Source organism: Leptodactylus fuscus, unplaced genomic scaffold (assembly GCF_031893055.1).
Source record: "Leptodactylus fuscus isolate aLepFus1 unplaced genomic scaffold, aLepFus1.hap2 HAP2_SCAFFOLD_461, whole genome shotgun sequence".
NCBI lineage: Eukaryota > Metazoa > Chordata > Amphibia > Anura > Leptodactylidae > Leptodactylus > Leptodactylus fuscus.
Genome location: NW_027440487.1, coordinates 69883 through 93768, shown reverse-complemented (window position 1 = coordinate 93768; position 23886 = coordinate 69883). Strand labels below are relative to the sequence as shown.

At 43.2% G+C, this 23886-nt stretch overlaps 1 protein-coding gene across 1 annotated transcript in view; it reads left to right on the top strand.

Moving 5' to 3' along the window:
- The first annotated feature begins 2455 nt into the window (after positions 1 to 2455).
- The window catches only part of LOC142188429 (fatty-acid amide hydrolase 1-like), a 69583-nt gene continuing 48152 nt past the window's right edge, over positions 2456 to 23886 (top strand). The window contains exons 1-2 of the mRNA XM_075261838.1: positions 2456 to 2644; positions 20964 to 21099. Coding sequence (XP_075117939.1) covers positions 2460 to 2644; positions 20964 to 21099 — 321 coding nt within the window. The 5' untranslated portion in view covers positions 2456 to 2459. The remainder of the gene's footprint in view (positions 2645 to 20963; positions 21100 to 23886) is intronic.

The window sequence follows — 23886 nt, the reverse complement described above, 5'->3', positions numbered from 1 at the left end:
GGACTATTGCTGGGGGGGGGTAGTTATGGCTACTAGGGACTGTTGCAAAGGGGGGGGGTAGTTATGGCTACTAGGGACTATTGCTGGGGGGGGTAGTTATGGCTACTAGGGACTATTGCTGGGGGGGGTAGTTATGACTACTAGGGACTATTGCTGGGGGGGGTAGTTATGGCTACTAGGGACTATTGCTGGGGGGGTAGTTATGGCTACTAGGGATTATTGCAAAGGGTTGGGGTAGTTATGACTACTAGGGACTATTGCCGGGAGGGGGGGGGGGTTAGTTATGACTACTAGGGACTATTGCTGGGGGGGGGGTAGTTATGACTACTAGGGACTACTGCTGGGGGGGGGGTAGTTATGACTACTAGGGACTACTGCTGGGGGGGGGGGTAGTTATGGCTACTAGGGACTATTGCAAAGGGGGGGTTAGTTATGGCTACTAGGGACTATTACAAAGGGGGGGTTAGTTATAGCTACTAGGGACTATTGCCGGGAGGGGGGGGGGGTTAGTTATGGCTACTAGGGACTATTGCCGGGAGGGGGGGGGGGGTAGTTATGGCTACTAGGGACTATTGCAAAGGGTTGGGGTAGTTATGGCTACTAGGGACTATTGCAAAGGGTTGGGGTGTAGTAGTAGTAGTTAGTAGTATGGCTACTAGGGACTATTGCAAAGGGGGGGGTTAGTTATGGCTACTAGGGACTATTGCAAAGGGTTGGGGTTAGTTATGGCTAGTAGGGACTATTGCAAAGGGGGGGGGGTAGTTATGGCTACTAGGGACTATTGCAAAGGGGGTTGGGGTAGTTATGGCTACTAGGGACTATTGCAAAGGGTTGGGGTTAGTTATGGCTAGTAGGGACTATTGCAAAGGGGGGGGGGGGTAGTTATGGCTACTAGGGAATGAGCCACATGGTAAGACAATACTGTAATATTTAATAATGTGAACCATCTCCACACCATGGAGGAACGTGCCTTCGATGGGGGAGTTTTTCTGGGCTGGCTATAATAGGGAACATCTTGGGCCATTCTGGGTGTGGCCTGGCTTCGGTGAAGCAGCTGACCTCTGCCTCTGGACATGCCTCTGCCTCTAGCTACCCTTTTTGGTGCTGCACCTCCCTCAACATCGACACTGCTTTCCCCGCTTGACATCCCCCCTGTCCAGGTCGGGTGAGTGTCCTCATCGTCCGCCACCTCCTCTGCTAATTCCTCTCTCGCCTCCTCCTCCTGCACAACGCTCATGGCAACTGGCTGCCCTGATGGCAACTGCGTCTCGTCATCGTCACTGAGGGTGGGTTGCTGGTCAACCACCACAAAATCAACAGGAGATGGAGGAGACTCCAGTGCTTGGGCATCTGGACACAGAAGGTCATCTGGTAGCTCCGGGGAAATGGAGGGACAGGGATAGGGACAGTTAAAGGACCAGAGAACAGCTCCTGGGAGCAGGGAAAGTCGGGGTTACTCTGCTGGGAAGATTGGGCATGTTGGGAGGAAGGAGGAGCAGAATGTTGTGTAGGAGGAGGAGTTGAGGCTGACTGGCTGGTGGAAGCATTGTCCGCCAGCCATTGTAACACATGTTCCTGGTGCTCGGGCCTAGTTAGGTTTGTGCCCTGCAGCCTACTTAATGTGGCCAGCAAGCCGGGGACTGAGGAGAAACGCAATGCTTGCTGCCCCTGAGGAATAGGCACGGGATGCGCTGTGGCTTCACCGCCACCTTGTTCTCCAGCAGCATTCCCACGCCCCCATCCTTACCGGTAACCTTGGTTTTGATGGTTGGTGGGTACGCCCGGTGACAACCTGGATGAAGCGCCTATAGTGCCCCCTTTCTTGTCCTGTTCAGGTATGTACAGGCGCGATGTGAGTGATCGCTCCTGGGGCCGGAGCACGCAGGGGGCACGTGGGAAGCGGGTCTGTCCGCTTCTGCTTCACAACTGTATTGCACTCATGTGCGCCATCTCTGGATACACCTGGCGGCGGCGGCGGGTGGCGGGAGCAGTCACTTAGTGCGGAGTGTTGGAGGTAAAATCACCTCCCCCTGCGGCTTAACAAAAATCTGCCACACCGCCGAGAAGGTGATTATACCCTCAACACTCTGCAGTGACTGCTCCGACCACCGTGACCCCCGCACCCCTCCGCACCCCTGCCTTCTGAGCAGGTCGGCTGCTGTCAGGACGGAGGGCTACCCCGGCCCTGGGGCTCCCGACCTCCCCCTGCTGCTTTCACCTCTCCCTTATGTAACAGCTGCTTATGCTGCAGGTGAGATTTTGCTGTTGCACCATATGCTCTGCTCTAGTTACCTCCCATGCTGCAGGGAATATTCTCCTCTAGTCACATTCTAAGCTGCTGCAGGCTGCGTGCTGTTGTGTGCAATGAGAGGAGGCGTCTGTGTTGTTGCCCTCAGCCAGATGTCTTCAGTATATAAGTAGCCGCCTCCTCCTCCCCCGCTGCCAGTCCTCTGTACACAATGCAGCGGTGGGTGCTGGACGGCCTCGCACAGCCGGGACTGAAGTGTCAGCTCTTGGCCACAATCAGCTGCGTCTTGGCTGCGTCTTATTTTAGCTTGAGATGGAGGAAGAGACGACAAATCCACAAGAAAATTGATAAGGAGAGAAAGAGGAGAGAGGAGAGTGTGCGAGTGATGAGGAGCAGGCTGGAACCTTCTATATACAGGTCATTATATCATCTATATACTGTATGTAATATACACATTATATGGTTACATAGTATGGCGCCCTCTGCTGATCATTACCTATATAGTATGGCGCTATCTGCTGATCATTACCTATATAGTATGGCCCCATCTGCTGATCATTACCTATATAATATGGCTATATCTTCTGATCATTACCTATATAGTATGGCTACATCTGCTGATCATTACCTATATAGTATGGCTCTATCTGCTGATTATTACCTATATAGTATGGCGCCCCCTGCTGATCATTACCTATATAGTATGGCTCTATCTGCTGATCATTACCTATATAGTATGGCGCCCCCCTGCTGATCATTACCTATATAGTATGGCCCCATCTGCTGATCATTACCTATATAGTATGGCGCCATCTGCTGATCATTACCTATATAGTATGGCGCCCTCTGCTGATCATTACCTATATAGTATGGCTCTATCTGCTGATCATTACCTATATAGTATGGCGCCCTCTGCTGATCATTACCTATATAGTATGGCGCCCTCTGCTGATCATTACCTATATAGTATGGCGCCATCTGCTGATCATTACCTATATAGTATGGCGCCATCTGCTGATCATTACCTATATAGTATGGCGCCCTCTGCTGATCATTACCTATATAGTATGGCGCCCTCTGCTGATCATTACCTATATAGTATGGCGCCATCTGCTGATCATTACCTATATAGTATGGCGCCCTCTGCTGATCATTACCTATATAGTATGGCGCCATCTGCTGATCATTACCTATATAGTATGGCTCTATCTGCTGATCATTACCTATATAGTATGGCGCCATCTGCTGATCATTACCTATATAGTATGGCGCCCTCTGCTGATCATTACCTATATAGTATGGCGCCCTCTGCTGATCATTACCTATATAGTATGGCGCCCCCTGCTGATCATTACCTATATAGTATGGCTCTATCTGCTGATCATTACCTATATAGTATGGCGCCCCCTGCTGATCATTACCTATATAGTATGGCCCCATCTGCTGATCATTACCTATATAGTATGGCGCCATCTGCTGATCATTACCTATATAGTATGGCGCCCTCTGCTGATCATTACCTATATAGTATGGCGCCCCCTGCTGATCATTACCTATATAGTATGGCTCTATCTGCTGATTATTACCTATATAGTATGGCGCCCTCTGCTGATCATTACCTATATAGTATGGCGCCATCTGCTGATGATTACCTATATAGTATGGCTCTATCTGCTGATCATTACCTATATAGTATGGCGCCATCTGCTGATCATTACATATATAGTATGGCGCCATCTGCTGATCATTACCTATATAGTATGGCGCCCTCTGCTGATCATTACCTATATAGTATGGCGCCCCCTGCTGATAATTACCTATATAGTATGGCTCTATCTGCTGATCATTACCTATATAGTATGGCGCCCTCTGCTGATCATTACCTATATAGTATGGCGCCATCTGCTGATCATTACCTATATAGTATGGCGCCATCTGCTGATCATTACCTATATAGTATGGCGCCCCCTGCTGATCATTACCTATATAGTATGGCGCCATCTGCTGATCATTACCTATATAGTATGGCACCCTCTGCTGATCATTACCTATATAGTATGGCGCCATCTGCTGATCATTACCTATATAGTATGGCCCCATCTGCTGATGATTACCTATATAGTATGGCGCCCTCTGCTGATCATTACCTATATAGTATGGCGCCCCCTGCTGATCATTACCTATATAGTATGGCTCTATCTGCTGATCATTACCTATATAGTATGGCGCCATATGCTGATCATTACCTATATAGTATGGCGCCCTCTGCTGATCATTACCTATATAGTATGGCGCCCCCTGCTGATCATTACCTATATAGTATGGCTCTATCTGCTGATCATTACCTATATAGTATGGCGCCATCTGCTGATCATTACCTATATAGTATGGCGCCATCTGCTGATCATTACCTATATAGTATGGCGCCATCTGCTGATCATTACCTATATAGTATGGCGTCATCTGCTGATCATTACCTATATAGTATGGCCCCATCTGCTGATCATTACCTATATAGTATGGCGCCATCTGCTGATCATTACCTATATAGTATGGCGCCCTCTGCTGATCATTACCTATATAGTATGGCGCCATCTGCTGATCATTACCTATATAGTATGGCCCCATCTGCTGATCATTACCTATATAGCATGGCACCATCTTCTGATCATTACCTATATAGTATGGCGCCATCTTCTGATCATTACCTATATAGTATGGCGCCCTCTGCTGGTCATTACCTATATAGTATGGCGTCCTCTGCTGATCATTACCTATATAGTATGGCGCCATCTGCTGATCATTACCTATATAGTATGGCGCCCTCTGCTGGTCATTACCTATATAGTATGGCGCCCTCTGCTGATCATTACCTATATAGTATGGCGCCCTCTGCTGATCATTACCTATATAGTATGGCGCCCTCTGCTGGTCATTACCTATATAGTATGGCGCCCTCTGCTGATCATTACCTATATAGTATGGCGCCCTCTGCTGATCATTACCTATATAGTATGGCGTCCTCTGCTGGTCATTACCTATATAGTATGGCTCCATCTGCTGATCATTACCTATATAGTATGGCGCCCTCTGCTGGTCATTACCTATATAGTATGGCGCCCTCTGCTGATCATTACCTATATAGTATGGCGCCATCTGCTGATCATTACCTATATAGTATGGCCCCATCTGCTGATCATTACCTATATAGTATGGCGCCCTCTGCTGATCATTACCTATATAGTATGGCCCCATCTGCTGATCATTACCTATATAGTATGGCTATAACTTCTGATCATTACCTATATAGTATGGCTATATCTGCTGATGATTACCTATATAGTATGGCCACATCTGCTGATCATTACCTATATAGTATGGCGCCCTCTGCTGATCATTACCTATATAGTATGGCGCTATCTGCTGATGATTACCTATATAGTATGGCGCCCTCTGCTGATCATTACCTATATAGTATGGCGCCCTCTGCTGATGATTACCTATATAGTATGGCACCCTCTGCTGATCATTACCTATATAGTATGGCTATATCTGCTGATCATTACCTATATAGTATGGCGCCCTCTGCTGATCATTACCTATATAGTATGGCGCCATCTGCTGATCATTACCTATATAGTATGGCGCCCCCTGCTGATCATTACCTATATAGTATGGCCCCATCTGCTGATCATTACCTATATAGTATGGCGCCCTCTGCTGATCATTACCTATATAGTATGGCGCCATCTGCTGATCATTACCTATATAGTATGGCTCTATCTGCTGATCATTACCTATATAGTATGGCTCTATCTGCTAATCATTACCTATATAGTATGGCGCCCTCTGCTGATCATTACCTATATAGTATGGCGCCCTCTGCTGATCATTAACGATATAGTATGGCGCCATCTTCTGATCATTACCTATATAGTATGGCTCCATCTGCTGATCATTACCTATATAGTATGGCGCCCTCTGCTGATCATTACCTATATAGTATGGCGCCATCTGCTGATCATTACCTATATAGTATGGCCCCATCTGCTGATCATTACCTATATAGTATGGCGCCATCTGCTGATCATTACCTATATAGTATGGCGCCCTCTGCTGATCATTACATATATAGTATGGCGCCATCTGCTGATCATTACCTATATAGTATGGCTCCATCTGCTGATCATTACCTATATAGTATGGCCCCATCTGCTGATCATTACCTATATAGTATGGCGCCATCTGCTGATCATTACCTATATAGTATGGCGCCCTCTGCTGATCATTACCTATATAGTATGGCGCCCCCCTGCTGATCATTACCTATATAGTATGGCTCTATCTGCTGATTATTACCTATATAGTATGGCGCCATCTGCTGATCATTACCTATATAGTATGGCTCTATCTGCTGATCATTACCTATATAGTATGGCGCTATCTGCTGTTCATTACCTATATAGTATGGCGCCATCTGCTGATCATTACCTATATAGTATGGCGCCATCTGCTGATCATTACATATATAGTATGGCGCCATCTGCTGATCATTACCTATATAGTATGGCGCCCTCTGCTGATCATTACCTATATAGTATGGCGCCCCCTGCTGATCATTACCTATATAGTATGGCTCTATCTGCTGATCATTACCTATATAGTATGGCGCCCTCTGCTGATCATTACCTATATAGTATGGCGCCCTCTGCTGATCATTACCTATATAGTATGGCGCCATCTGCTGATCATTACCTATATAGTATGGCGCCATCTGCTGATCATTACATATATAGTATGGCGCCATCTGCTGATCATTACCTATATAGTATGGCGCCCTCTGCTGATCATTACCTATATAGTATGGCCCCATCTGCTGATCATTACCTATATAGTATGGCGCCATCTGCTGATCATTACATATATAGTATGGCGTCATCTGCTGATCATTACCTATATAGTATGGCGCCCTCTGCTGATCATTACCTATATAGTATGGCGCCCTCTGCTGATCATTACCTATATAGTATGGCGCCATCTGCTGATCATTACCTATATAGTATGGCGCCATCTGCTGATCATTACCTATATAGTATGGCGCCCCCTGCTGATCATTACCTATATAGTATGGCCCCATCTGCTGATCATTACCTATATAGTATGGCACCCTCTGCTGATCATTACCTATATAGTATGGCGCCATCTGCTGATCATTACCTATATAGTATGGCGCCATCTGCTGATCATTACCTATATAGTATGGCCCCATCTGCTGATCATTACCTATATAGTATGGCACCCTCTGCTGATCATTACCTATATAGTATGGCGCCCCCTGCTGATCATTACCTATATAGTATGGCGCCATCTGCTGATCATTACCTATATAGTATGGCGCCCTCTGCTGATCATTACCTATATAGTATGGCGCCCCCTGCTGATCATTACCTATATAGTATGGCGCCATCTGCTGATCATTACCTATATAGTATGGCGCCATCTGCTGATCATTACCTATATAGTATGGCGCCCCCTGCTGATCATTACCTATATAGTATGGCGCCATCTGCTGATCATTACCTATATAGTATGGCGCCCTCTGCTGATCATTACCTATATAGTATGGCGCCATCTGCTGATCATTACCTATATAGTATGGCGCCATCTGCTGATCATTACCTATATAGTATGGCGCCCTCTGCTGATCATTACCTATATAGTATGGCGCCCTCTGCTGATCATTACCTATATAGTATGGTGCCCCCTGCTGATCATTACCTATATAGTATGGCTCTATCTGCTGATCATTACCTATATAGTATGGCGCCATCTGCTGATCATTACCTATATAGTATGGCGCCCTCTGCTGATCATTACCTATATAGTATGGCGCCCCCTGCTGATCATTACCTATATAGTATGGCTCTATCTGCTGATCATTACCTATATAGTATGGCGCCATCTGCTGATCATTACCTATATAGTATGGCGCCATCTGCTGATCATTACCTATATAGTATGGCGCCATCTGCTGATCATTACCTATATAGTATGGCGCCATCTGCTGATCATTACCTATAGAATATGGCGCCCTCTGCTGATCATTACCTATATAGTATGGCGCCTTCTGCTGGTCATTACCTATATAGTATGGCGCCCTCTGCTGGTCATTACCTATATAGTATGGCGCCCTCTGCTGATCATTACCTATATAGTATGGCGCCCTCTGCTGATCATTACCTATATAGTATGGCGTCCTCTGCTGGTCATTACCTATATAGTATGGCTCCATCTGCTGATCATTACCTATATAGTATGGCGCCCTCTGCTGGTCATTACCTATATAGTATGGCTCCATCTGCTGATCATTACCTATATAGTATGGCGCCCTCTGCTGGTCATTACCTATATAGTATGGCGCCCTCTGCTGATCATTACCTATATAGTATGGCGCCCTCTGCTGATCATTACCTATATAGTATGGCGTCCTCTGCTGGTCATTACCTATATAGTATGGCTCCATCTGCTGATCATTACCTATATAGTATGGCGCCCTCTGCTGGTCATTACCTATATAGTATGGCTCCATCTGCTGATCATTACCTATATAGTATGGCGCCCTCTGCTGATCATTACCTATATATTATGGCCCCATCTGCTGGTCATTACCTATATAGTATGGCGCCCTCTGCTGGTCATTACCTATATAGTATGGCCCCATCTGCTGATCATTACCTATATAGTATGGCGCCCTCTGCTGATCATTACCTATATAGTATGGCGCCATCTGCTGATCATTACCTTTATAGTATGGCGCCCCCTGCTGATCATTATCTATATAGTATGGCTCTATCTGCTGATCATTACCTATATAGTATGGCGCCCTCTGCTGATCATTACCTATATAGTATGGCTCTATCTGCTGATCATTACCTATATAGTATGGCGCCCTCTGCTGATCATTACCTATATAGTATGGCGCCATCTGCTGATCATTACCTATATAGTATGGCTCCATCTGCTGATCATTACCTATATAGTATGGCGCCCTCTGCTGATCATTACATATATATAGTATGGCGCCCCCTGCTGATCATTACCTATATAGTATGGCGCCCTCTGCTGATCATAACCTATATAGTATGGCGCCATCTGCTGATCATTACCTATATAGTATGGCGCCCTCTGCTGATCATTACCTATATAGTATGGCGCTCTCTGCTGATCATTACCTATATAGTATGGCCCCATCTGCTGATCATTACCTATATAGTATGGCTCTATCTGCTGATCATTACCTATATAGTATGGCTCTATCTGCTGATCATTACCTATATAGTATGGCTCTATCTGCTGATCATTACCTATATAGTATGGCGCCCTCTGCTGATCATTAACTATATAGTATGGCTATATCTGCTGATCATTACCTATATAGTATGGCTATAACTTCTGATCATTACCTATATAGTATGGCTATATCTGCTGATCATTACCTATATAGTATGGCTCTATCTGCTGATCATTACCTATATAGTATGGCGCCCTCTGCTGATCATTACCTATATAGTATGGCCCCATCTGCTGATCATTACCTATATAGTATGGCTATATCTGCTGATCATTACCTATATAGTATGGCACCATCTGCTGATCATTACCTATATAGTATGGCACCCTCTGCTGATCATTACCTATATAGTATGGCCCCATCTGCTGATCATTACCTATATAGTATGGCGTTATCTGCTGATCATTACCTATATAGTATGGCGCCCCCTGCTGATCATTACTTATATAGTATGGCCCCATCTGCTGATCATTACCTATATAGTATGGCGTTATCTGCTGATCATTACCTATATAATATGGCGCCATCTGCTGATCATTACCTATATAGTATGGCGCCATCTGCTGATCATTACCTATATAGTATGGCGCCCTCTGCTGATCATTACCTATATAGTATGGCTCCCTCTGCTGATCATTACCTATATAGTATGGCGCCATCTGCTGATCATTACCTATATAGTATGGCGCCCTCTGCTGATCATTACCTATATAGTATGGCCCCATCTGCTGATCATTACCTATATAGTATGGCTCTATCTGCTGATCATTACCTATATAGTATGGCTCCATCTGCTGATCATTACCTATATAGTATGGCCACATCTGCTGATCATTACCTATATAGTATGGTGCCCTCTGCTGGTCATTACCTATATAGTATGGCGCCATCTGCTGATCATTACCTATATAGTATGGCGTCCCCTGCTGATCATTACCTATATAGTATGGCTATAACTTCTGATCATTACCTATATAGTATGGCTCCATCTGCTGATCATTACCTATATAGTATGGCGCCCTCTGCTGATCATTACATATATATAGTATGGCGCCCCCTGCTGATCATTACCTATATAGTATGGCGCCCTCTGCCGTTCATTACCTATATAGTATGACACCATCTTCTGATCATTACCTATATAGTATGGCTCCATCTGCTGATCATTAGCTATATAGTATGGCGTCCTCTGCTGATCATTACCTATATAGTATGGCGCCCTCTGCTGATCATTACCTATATAGTATGGCGCCATCTTCTGATCATTACCTATATAGTATGGCGCCATCTGCTGATCATTACCTATATAGTATGGCGCCCTCTGCTGATCATTACCTATATAGTATGGCTATATCTTCTGATCATTACCTATATAGTATGGCGCCCTCTGCTGATCATTTCCTATATAGTATGGCCCCATCTGCTGATCATTACCTATATAGTATGGCGTCCTCTGCTGATCATTACCTATATAGTATGGCGCCCTCTGCTGATCATTACCTATAGAATATGGCGCCCTCTGCTGATCATTACCTATATAGTATGGCGCCTTCTGCTGGTCATTACCTATATAGTATGGCCCCATCTGCTGATCATTACCTATATAGTATGGCGCCCTCTGCTGATCATTACCTATATAGTATGGCGCCCTCTGCTGATCATTACCTATATAGTATGGCGCCCTCTGCTGATCATTACCTATATACTATGGCGTCCTCTGCTGATCATTACCTATATAGTATGGCGCCCTCTGCTGGTCATTACCTATATAGTATGGCGCCCTCTGCTGATCATTACCTATATAGTATGGCCCCATCTGCTGATGATTACCTATATAGTATGGCCCCATCTGCTGATCATTACCTATATAGTATGGCGCCATCTGCTGATCATTACCTATATAGTATGGCGCCCTCTGCTGATCATTACCTATATAGTATGGCGCTATCTGCTGATGATTACCTATATAGTATGGCGCCCTCTGCTGATCATTACCTATATAGTATGGCGCCCTCTGCTGATCATTAACTATATAGTATGGCTATATCTGCTGATCATTACCTATATAGTATGGCTATAACTTCTGATCATTACCTATATAGTATGGCTATATCTGCTGATCATTACCTATATAGTATGGCTCTATCTGCTGATCATTACCTATATAGTATGGCGCCCTCTGCTGATCATTACCTATATAGTATGGCCCCATCTGCTGATCATTACCTATATAGTATGGCCCCATCTGCTGATCATTACCTATATAGTATGGCCCCATCTGCTGATCATTACCTATATAGTATGGCCCCATCTGCTGATCATTACCTATATAGTATGGCCCCATCTGCTGATCATTACCTATATAGTATGGACCCATCTGCTGATCATTACCTATATAGTATGGCCCCATCTGCTGATCATTACCTATATAGTATGGCTATATCTGCTGATCATTACCTATATAGTATGGCCCCATCTGCTGATCATTACCTATATAGTATGGCACCCTCTGCTGATCATTACCTATATAGTATGGCCCCATCTGCTGATCATTACCTATATAGTATGGCGTTATCTGCTGATCATTACCTATATAATATGACGCCCTCTGCTGATCATTACCTATATAGTATGGCTCCATCTGCTGATCATTACCTATATAGTATGGCCCCATCTGCTGATCATTACCTATATAGTATGGCCCCATCTGCTGATCATTACCTATATAGTATGGCTATATCTGCTGATCATTACCTATATAGTATGGCCCCATCTGCTGATCATTACCTATATAGTATGGCTCCATCTGCTGATCATTACCTATATAGTATGGCGCCCTCTGCTGATCATTACCTATATAGTATGGCGCCCTCTGCTGATCATTACCTATATAGTATGGCACCATCTGCTGATCATTACCTATATAGTATGGCTCCATCTGCTGATCATTACCTATATAGTATGGCGCCCTCTGCTGGTCATTACCTATATAGTATGGCGTCCCCTGCTGATCATTACCTATATAGTATGGCTATAACTTCTGTTCATTACCTATATAGTATGGCTCCATCTGCTGATCATTACCTATATAGTATGGCGCCCTCTGCTGATCATTACATATATATAGTATGGCGCCCCCTGCTGATCATTACCTATATAGTATGGCGCCCTCTGCCGTTCATTACCTATATAGTATGGCGCCATCTTCTGATCATTACCTATATAGTATGGCTCCATCTGCTGATCATTACCTATATAGTATGGCGCCCTCTGCTGATCATTACCTATATAGTATGGCGCCATCTTCTGATCATTACCTATATAGTATGGCGCCATCTGCTGATCATTACCTATATAGTATGGCGCCATCTGCTGATCATTACCTATATAGTATGGCGCCCTCTGCTGATCATTACCTATATAGTATGGCTATATCTTCTGATCATTACCTATATAGTATGACGCCCTCTGCTGATCATTACCTATATAGTATGGCCCCATCTGCTGATCATTACCTATATAGTATGGCGCCCTCTGCTGATCATTACCTATATAGTATGGCTATATCTTCTGATCATTACCTATATAGTATGGCGCCCTCTGCTGATCATTACCTATATAGTATGGCCCCATCTGCTGATCATTACCTATATAGTATGGCGCCCTCTGCTGATCATTACCTATATAGTATGGCGCCCTCTGCTGATCATTACCTATAGAATATGGCGCCCTCTGCTGATCATTACCTATATAGTATGGCACCTTCTGCTGGTCATTACCTATATAGTATGGCCCCATCTGCTGATCATTACCTATATAGTAAGGCGTCCTCTGCTGATCATTACCTATATAGTATGGCGCCCTCTGCTGATCATTACCTATATAGTATGGCGCCCTATGCTGATCATTACCTATATAGTATGGCGTCCTCTGCTGATCATTACCTATATAGTATGGCGCCCTCTGCTGATCATTACCTATATAGTATGGCGCCCTCTGCTGGTCATTACCTATATAGTATGGCGCCCTCTGCTGGTCATTACCTATATAGTATGGCGCCCTCTGCTGATCATTACCTATATAGTATGGCGCCCTCTGCTGATCATTACCTATATAGTATGGCGCTATCTGCTGATGATTACCTATATAGTATGGCGCCCTCTGCTGATCATTACCTATATAGTATGGCTATATCTTCTGATCATTACCTATATAGTATGGCTACATCTGCTGATCATTACCTATATAGTATGGCGCCATCTGCTGATCATTACCTATATAGTATGGCACCATCTGCTGATCATTACCTATATAGTATGGCGCCCTCTGCTGATCATTACCTATATAGTATGGCGCCCCCTGCTGATCATTACCTATATAGTATGGCGCCCTCTGCTGATCATTACCTATATAGTATGGCGCCCTCTGCTGATCATTACCTATATAGTATGGCCCCATCTGCTGATCATTACCTATATAATATGGCTATATCTTCTGATCATTACCTATATAGTATGGCTACATCTGCTGATCATTACCTATATAGTATGGCGCCATCTGCTGATCATTACCTATATAGTATGGCACCATCTGCTGATCATTACCTATATAGTATGGCGCCATCTGCTGATCATTACCTATATAGTATGGCGCCCTCTGCTGATCATTACCTATATAGTATGGCTATATCTGCTGATCATTACCTATATAGTATGGCTATATCTTCTGATCATTACCTATATAGTATGGCGCCCTCTGCTGATCATTACCTATATAGTATGGCGCTCTCTGCTGATCATTACCTATATAGTATGGCGCCGTCTGCTGATCATTACCTATATAGTATGGCGCCCTCTGCTGATCATTACCTATATAGTATGGCGCCATCTGCTGATCATTACCTATATAGTATGGCGCCCTCTGCTGATCATTACCTATATAGTATGGCTCTATCTGCTGATCATTACCTATATAGTATGGCTCTATCTGCTGATCATTACCTATATAGTATGGCTCTATCTGCTGATCATTACCTATATAGTATGGCGCCCTTTGCTGATCATTACCTATATAGTATGGCGCCCTCTGCTGATCATTACCTATATAGTATGGCGCCATCTGCTGATCATTACCTTTATAGTATGGCTCCATCTGCTGATCATTACCTATATAGTATGGCACCATCTGCTGATCATTACCTATATAGTATGGCGCCCTCTGCTGGTCATTACCTATATAGTATGGCGCCCTTTGCTGATCATTACCTATATAGTATGGCGCCCCCTGCTGATCATTACCTATATAGTATGGCTATATCTGCTGATCATTACCTATATAGTATGGCGCCCCCTGCTGATTATTACCTATATAGTATGGCTCTATCTGCTGATCATTACCTATATAGTATGGCGCCCCCTGCTGATCATTACCTATATAGTATGGCTCTATCTGCTGATCATTACCTATATAGTATGGCGCCCCCTGCTGATCATTACCTATATAGTATGGCTCTATCTGCTGATCATTACCTATATAGTATGGCTCCATCTGCTGATCATTACCTATATAGTATGGCGCCTTCTGCTGATCATTACCTATATAGTATGGCTCTATCTGCTGATCATTACCTATATAGTATGGCGCCCTCTGCTGATCATTACCTATATAGTATGGCTCTATCTGCTGATCATTACCTATATAGTATGGCTCCATCTGCTGATCATTACCTATATAGTATGGCGCCCTCTGCTGATCATTACCTATAGAATATGGCGCCCTCTGCTGATCATTACCTATATAGTATGGCGCCTTCTGCTGGTCATTACCTATATAGTATGGCCCCATCTGCTGATCATTACCTATATAGTATGGCGCCCTCTGCTGATCATTACCTATATAGTATGGCGCCCTCTGCTGATCATTACCTATATAGTATGGCGCCCTCTGCTGATCATTACCTATATACTATGGCGTCCTCTGCTGATCATTACCTATATAGTATGGCGCCCTCTGCTGGTCATTACCTATATAGTATGGCGCCCTCTGCTGATCATTACCTATATAGTATGGCCCCATCTGCTGATGATTACCTATATAGTATGGCCCCATCTGCTGATCATTACCTATATAGTATGGCGCCATCTGCTGATCATTACCTATATAGTATGGCGCCCTCTGCTGATCATTACCTATATAGTATGGCGCTATCTGCTGATGATTACCTATATAGTATGGCGCCCTCTGCTGATCATTACCTATATAGTATGGCGCCCTCTGCTGATCATTAACTATATAGTATGGCTATATCTGCTGATCATTACCTATATAGTATGGCTATAACTTCTGATCATTACCTATATAGTATGGCTATATCTGCTGATCATTACCTATATAGTATGGCTCTATCTGCTGATCATTACCTATATAGTATGGCGCCCTCTGCTGATCATTACCTATATAGTATGGCCCCATCTGCTGATCATTACCTATATAGTATGGCCCCATCTGCTGATCATTACCTATATAGTATGGCCCCATCTGCTGATCATTACCTATATAGTATGGCCCCATCTGCTGATCATTACCTATATAGTATGGCCCCATCTGCTGATCATTACCTATATAGTATGGACCCATCTGCTGATCATTACCTATATAGTATGGCCCCATCTGCTGATCATTACCTATATAGTATGGCTATATCTGCTGATCATTACCTATATAGTATGGCCCCATCTGCTGATCATTACCTATATAGTATGGCACCCTCTGCTGATCATTACCTATATAGTATGGCCCCATCTGCTGATCATTACCTATATAGTATGGCGTTATCTGCTGATCATTACCTATATAATATGACGCCCTCTGCTGATCATTACCTATATAGTATGGCTCCATCTGCTGATCATTACCTATATAGTATGGCCCCATCTGCTGATCATTACCTATATAGTATGGCCCCATCTGCTGATCATTACCTATATAGTATGGCTATATCTGCTGATCATTACCTATATAGTATGGCCCCATCTGCTGATCATTACCTATATAGTATGGCTCCATCTGCTGATCATTACCTATATAGTATGGCGCCCTCTGCTGATCATTACCTATATAGTATGGCGCCCTCTGCTGATCATTACCTATATAGTATGGCACCATCTGCTGATCATTACCTATATAGTATGGCTCCATCTGCTGATCATTACCTATATAGTATGGCGCCCTCTGCTGGTCATTACCTATATAGTATGGCGTCCCCTGCTGATCATTACCTATATAGTATGGCTATAACTTCTGTTCATTACCTATATAGTATGGCTCCATCTGCTGATCATTACCTATATAGTATGGCGCCCTCTGCTGATCATTACATATATATAGTATGGCGCCCCCTGCTGATCATTACCTATATAGTATGGCGCCCTCTGCCGTTCATTACCTATATAGTATGGCGCCATCTTCTGATCATTACCTATATAGTATGGCTCCATCTGCTGATCATTACCTATATAGTATGGCGCCCTCTGCTGATCATTACCTATATAGTATGGCGCCATCTTCTGATCATTACCTATATAGTATGGCGCCATCTGCTGATCATTACCTATATAGTATGGCGCCATCTGCTGATCATTACCTATATAGTATGGCGCCCTCTGCTGATCATTACCTATATAGTATGGCTATATCTTCTGATCATTACCTATATAGTATGACGCCCTCTGCTGATCATTACCTATATAGTATGGCCCCATCTGCTGATCATTACCTATATAGTATGGCGCCCTCTGCTGATCATTACCTATATAGTATGGCTATATCTTCTGATCATTACCTATATAGTATGGCGCCCTCTGCTGATCATTACCTATATAGTATGGCCCCATCTGCTGATCATTACCTATATAGTATGGCGCCCTCTGCTGATCATTACCTATATAGTATGGCGCCCTCTGCTGATCATTACCTATAGAATATGGCGCCCTCTGCTGATCATTACCTATATAGTATGGCACCTTCTGCTGGTCATTACCTATATAGTATGGCCCCATCTGCTGATCATTACCTATATAGTAAGGCGTCCTCTGCTGATCATTACCTATATAGTATGGCGCCCTCTGCTGATCATTACCTATATAGTATGGCGCCCTATGCTGATCATTACCTATATAGTATGGCGTCCTCTGCTGATCATTACCTATATAGTATGGCGCCCTCTGCTGATCATTACCTATATAGTATGGCGCCCTCTGCTGGTCATTACCTATATAGTATGGCGCCCTCTGCTGGTCATTACCTATATAGTATGGCGCCCTCTGCTGATCATTACCTATATAGTATGGCGCCCTCTGCTGATCATTACCTATATAGTATGGCGCTATCTGCTGATGATTACCTATATAGTATGGCGCCCTCTGCTGATCATTACCTATATAGTATGGCTATATCTTCTGATCATTACCTATATAGTATGGCTACATCTGCTGATCATTACCTATATAGTATGGCGCCATCTGCTGATCATTACCTATATAGTATGGCACCATCTGCTGATCATTACCTATATAGTATGGCGCCCTCTGCTGATCATTACCTATATAGTATGGCGCCCCCTGCTGATCATTACCTATATAGTATGGCGCCCTCTGCTGATCATTACCTATATAGTATGGCGCCCTCTGCTGATCATTACCTATATAGTATGGCCCCATCTGCTGATCATTACCTATATAATATGGCTATATCTTCTGATCATTACCTATATAGTATGGCTACATCTGCTGATCATTACCTATATAGTATGGCGCCATCTGCTGATCATTACCTATATAGTATGGCACCATCTGCTGATCATTACCTATATAGTATGGCGCCATCTGCTGATCATTACCTATATAGTATGGCGCCCTCTGCTGATCATTACCTATATAGTATGGCTATATCTGCTGATCATTACCTATATAGTATGGCTATATCTTCTGATCATTACCTATATAGTATGGCGCCCTCTGCTGATCATTACCTATATAGTATGGCGCTCTCTGCTGATCATTACCTATATAGTATGGCGCCGTCTGCTGATCATTACCTATATAGTATGGCGCCCTCTGCTGATCATTACCTATATAGTATGGCGCCATCTGCTGATCATTACCTATATAGTATGGCGCCCTCTGCTGATCATTACCTATATAGTATGGCTCTATCTGCTGATCATTACCTATATAGTATGGCTCTATCTGCTGATCATTACCTATATAGTATGGCTCTATCTGCTGATCATTACCTATATAGTATGGCGCCCTTTGCTGATCATTACCTATATAGTATGGCGCCCTCTGCTGATCATTACCTATATAGTATGGCGCCATCTGCTGATCATTACCTTTATAGTATGGCTCCATCTGCTGATCATTACCTATATAGTATGGCACCATCTGCTGATCATTACCTATATAGTATGGCGCCCTCTGCTGGTCATTACCTATATAGTATGGCGCCCTTTGCTGATCATTACCTATATAGTATGGCGCCCCCTGCTGATCATTACCTATATAGTATGGCTATATCTGCTGATCATTACCTATATAGTATGGCGCCCCCTGCTGATTATTACCTATATAGTATGGCTCTATCTGCTGATCATTACCTATATAGTATGGCGCCCCCTGCTGATCATTACCTATATAGTATGGCTCTATCTGCTGATCATTACCTATATAGTATGGCGCCCCCTGCTGATCATTACCTATATAGTATGGCTCTATCTGCTGATCATTACCTATATAGTATGGCTCCATCTGCTGATCATTACCTATATAGTATGGCGCCTTCTGCTGATCATTACCTATATAGTATGGCTCTATCTGCTGATCATTACCTATATAGTATGGCGCCCTCTGCTGATCATTACCTATATAGTATGGCTCTATCTGCTGATCATTACCTATATAGTATGGCTCCATCTGCTGATCATTACCTATATAGTATGGCTCTATCTGCTGATCATTACCTATATAGTATGGCGCCCTCTGCTGATCATTACCTATATAGTATGGCTCTATCTGCTGATCATTACCTATATAGTATGGCGCCCCCTGCTGATCATTACCTATATAGTATGGCTCTATCTGCTGATCATTACCTATATAGTATGGCGCCCCCTGCTGATCATTACCTATATAGTATGGCTCTATCTGCTGATCATTACCTATATAGTATGGCGCCCCCTGCTGATCATTACCTATATAGTATGGCACCATCTGCTGATTATTACCTATATAGTATGGCGCCCTCTGCTGATCATTACCTATATAGTATGGCCACATCTGCTGATCATTACCTATATAGTATGGCTATATCTGCTGATCATTACCTATATAGTATGGCCACATCTGCTGATCATTACCTATATAGTATGGCCCCATCTGCTGATCATTACCTATATAGTATGGCCACATCTGCTGATCATTACCTATATAGTATGGCCACATCTGCTGATCATTACCTATATAGTATGGCCACATCTGCTGATTATTACCTATATAGTATGGCGCCATCTTCTGATCATTACCTATATAGTATGGCCCCATCTGCTGATCATTACCTATATAGTATGGCCACATCTGCTGATCATTACCTATATAGTATGGCCCCATCTGCTGATCATTACCTATATAGTATGGCCACATCTGCTGATCATTACCTATATAGTATGGCCACATCTGCTGATTATTACCTATATAGTATGGCGCCCTCTGCTGATCATTACCTATATAGTATGGCCACATCTGCTGATCATTACCTATATAGTATGGCTCTATCTGCTGATCATTACCTATATAGTATGGCGTCATCTGCTGATCATTACCTATATAGTATGGCCACATCTGCTGATCATTACCTATATAGTATGGCGCCATCTGCTGATCATTACCTATATAGTATGGCGCCCTCTGCTGTTCATTACCTATATAGTATGGCGCCGTCTGCTGATTATTACCTATATAGTATGGCGCCGTCTGCTGATCATTACCTATATAGTATGGCGCCCTCTGCTGATTATTACCTATATAGTATGGCTCTATCTGCTGATCATTACCTATATAGTATGGCCACATCTTGGGTTCACAGTGTATATCAATGTGTCGATGTTTCTAGAAGAGGAGGAAGAGGGTTGTATTGTCTATAGTGGACAATAGGTATAGATGTCTTGACATTGAGGTCTGGTGAGGAGATATAAAGTGTGATGTCTTCAGAGATAAGCGTCCCTATGTCTAGCTGGCAGCTGCTTGTCTTCACTTACTATGGCCGTGTACACTGGACTGTCCAATCCTCTCTGATTCTGGTAGTAGTTAGTGACCGTCCTCTCTTCTTCCAGAATCCCGAAGTGGACATCAGGACCATCGTGGAGCTGCCATTACTGGAACTGACTGAGAAGCTGAGGGAGGGGTCTCTGACCCCGGAGAGTGTCCTCTACTCCTATATACAGAAGGTGCAATGATCTGCAGAAGTCACAGACTCATCACCAAGAGCTAGAACATCTCTGGAGACCACCAAGGAGGATCCCCATAATCCTACACTTAGATATCTGCCACTATACCATCCGCTCTCAGGCTCTACATAGATCTCTATATGTTCCTCTCTGTGCTTCAGGCTTTAGATAAATGATTCTATATGTTTCTCTTATTCCCTATGGTCCAGATATCCGGTTCTATGTGTTTCTCTTATTCCCTATGGTCCAGATATCAGGTTCTATATGTTTCTCTTATTCCCTATGGCCCAGATATCAGGTTCTATATGTTTCTTCTATTCCTTATGGTCCAGATATCAGGTTCTATATGTTTCTTCTATTCCTTATGGTCCAGATATCAGGTTGTATATGTTTCTCCTATTCCCTATGGTCCAGATATCAGGTTCTATATGTTTCTCCTATTCCCTATGATCCAGATATCAGGTTCTATATGTTTCTCCTATTCCTTATGGTCCAGATATCCGGTTCTATATGTTTCTCTTATTCCCTATGATCCAGATATCAGGTTCTATATGTTTCTCTTATTCCCTATGGCCCAGATATCAGGTTCTATATGTTTCTCCTATTCCCTATGATCCAGATATCAGGTTCTATATGTTTCTTCTATTCCTTATGGTCCAGATATCTGGTTCTATATGTTTCTTCTATTCCTTATGGTCCAGATATCAGGTTCTATATGTTTCTCCTATTCCTTATGGTCCAGATATCAGGTTCTATGTTTCTCCTATTCCCTATGATCCAGATATCAGGTTCTATATGTTTCTCTTATTCCCTATGGTCCAGATATCAGGTTCTATATGTTTCTCTTATTCCCTATGGTCCAGATATCAGGTTCTATATGTTTCTCCTATTCCCTATGGCCCAGATATCAGGTTCTATATGTTTCTCTTATTCCTTATGGTCCAGATATCAGGTTCTATATGTTTCTCTTATTCCCTATGGTTCAGATATCCGGTTCTATATGTTTCTCTTATTCCCTATGGCCCAGATATCAGGTTCTATATGTTTCTCCTATTCCTTATGGTCCAGATATCAGGTTCTATATGTTTCTCCTATTCCCTATGATCCAGATATCAGGTTCTATATGTTTCTCCTATTCCTTATGGTTCAGATATCAGGTTCTATATGTTTCTCCTATTCCCTATGGTCCAGATATCAGGTTCTATATGTTTCTCCTATTCCCTATGATCCAGATATCAGGTTCTATATGTTTCTCCTATTCCTTATGGTCCAGATATCCGGTTCTATATGTTTCTCCTATTCCCTATGGCCCAGATATCAGGTTCTATATGTTTCTCCTATTCCCTATGATCCAGATATCAGGTTCTATATGTTTCTCTTATTCCCTATGGTCCAGATATCAGGTTCTATATGTTTCTCTTATTCCCTATGGTCCAGATATCAGGTTCTATATGTTTCTCCTATTCCCTATGGCCCAGATATCAGGTTCTATATGTTTCTCTTATTCCCTATGGCCCAGATATCAGGTTCTATATGTTTCTCCTATTCCCTATGATCCAGATATCAGGATCTATATGTTTCTCCTATTCCCTATGATCCAGATATCAGGTTCTATATGTTTCTCTTATTCCCTATGGTCCAGATATCAGGTTCTATATGTTTCTCTTATTCCCTATGGCCCAGATATCAGGTTCTATATGTATCTCTTATTCCCTATGGCCCAGATATCAGGTTCTATATGTTTCTCCTATTCCTTATGGTCCAGATATCAGGTTCTATATGTTTCTCCTATTCCCTATGATCCAGATATCAGGTTCTATATGTTTCTCCTATTCCTTATGGTCCAGATATCAGGTTCTATATGTTTCTCCTATTCCCTATGATCCAGATATCAGGTTCTATATGTTTCTCTTATTCCCTATGGCCCAGATATCAGGTTCTATATGTTTCTCCTATTCCTTATGGTCCAGATATCAGGTTCTATATGTTTCTCTTATTCCCTATGATCCAGATATCAGGTTCTATATGTTTCTCTTATTCCTTATGATCCAGATATCAGGTTCTATATGTTTCTCTTATTCCCTATGATCCAGATATCAGGTTTGTCACGGGATGGTTAGAGTCTATACTATAGGCCATGTGTAATATATATTTCATGTGGAATGTATTCTCTAACCTGTTGTAAACATCAGTGTGTAGTTGGCTGATTAGGGTCTAGTGTGTTAGCACATTGTATGCAAATACCTCTAACTAGTGAGGACCAGTGAGGACAATGGGTGGAGATAATCTGATCAGTGTCTCCAAGAAGATGTTGGATGGTGCATTGTCCATAGTAGACAGGGAGTCTGCTCTCCTTGGTATAGGTGAGGGGGGAAGGATCTGTGACTCAGCCCTTCCCACCCACAGATATAGGAAGTAACAGTTTAGTATATAGTTGTAGCTTGGAGTTAGTATGTGTTAGCCGGCCTGTGCACAGCTCTGCAGAGAGCCAGGATATAGTTACAGGACCAAGGAACCAAAGTTATCATTGGATTGTGACTTCTGTGGACTTATTGTTATTACGGTTGATGTGACCGCCGCCGGCTACTAACTTTGTGGATTACAATAAATTGCTGTTGTCTCCCGACCTCTTGCGTCCGTGTTGATTCAAAAGACCATCCGGAGGAAGACGTATACCTTTGCTCCGTGACAACTGGTGGCAGCAGTGGGATCAACAGCGGACAGCGAGATGGACTACAGCAGCCCAGCGATTAATGGAGCCACAACCTCAGAATACAGGAACTGGAC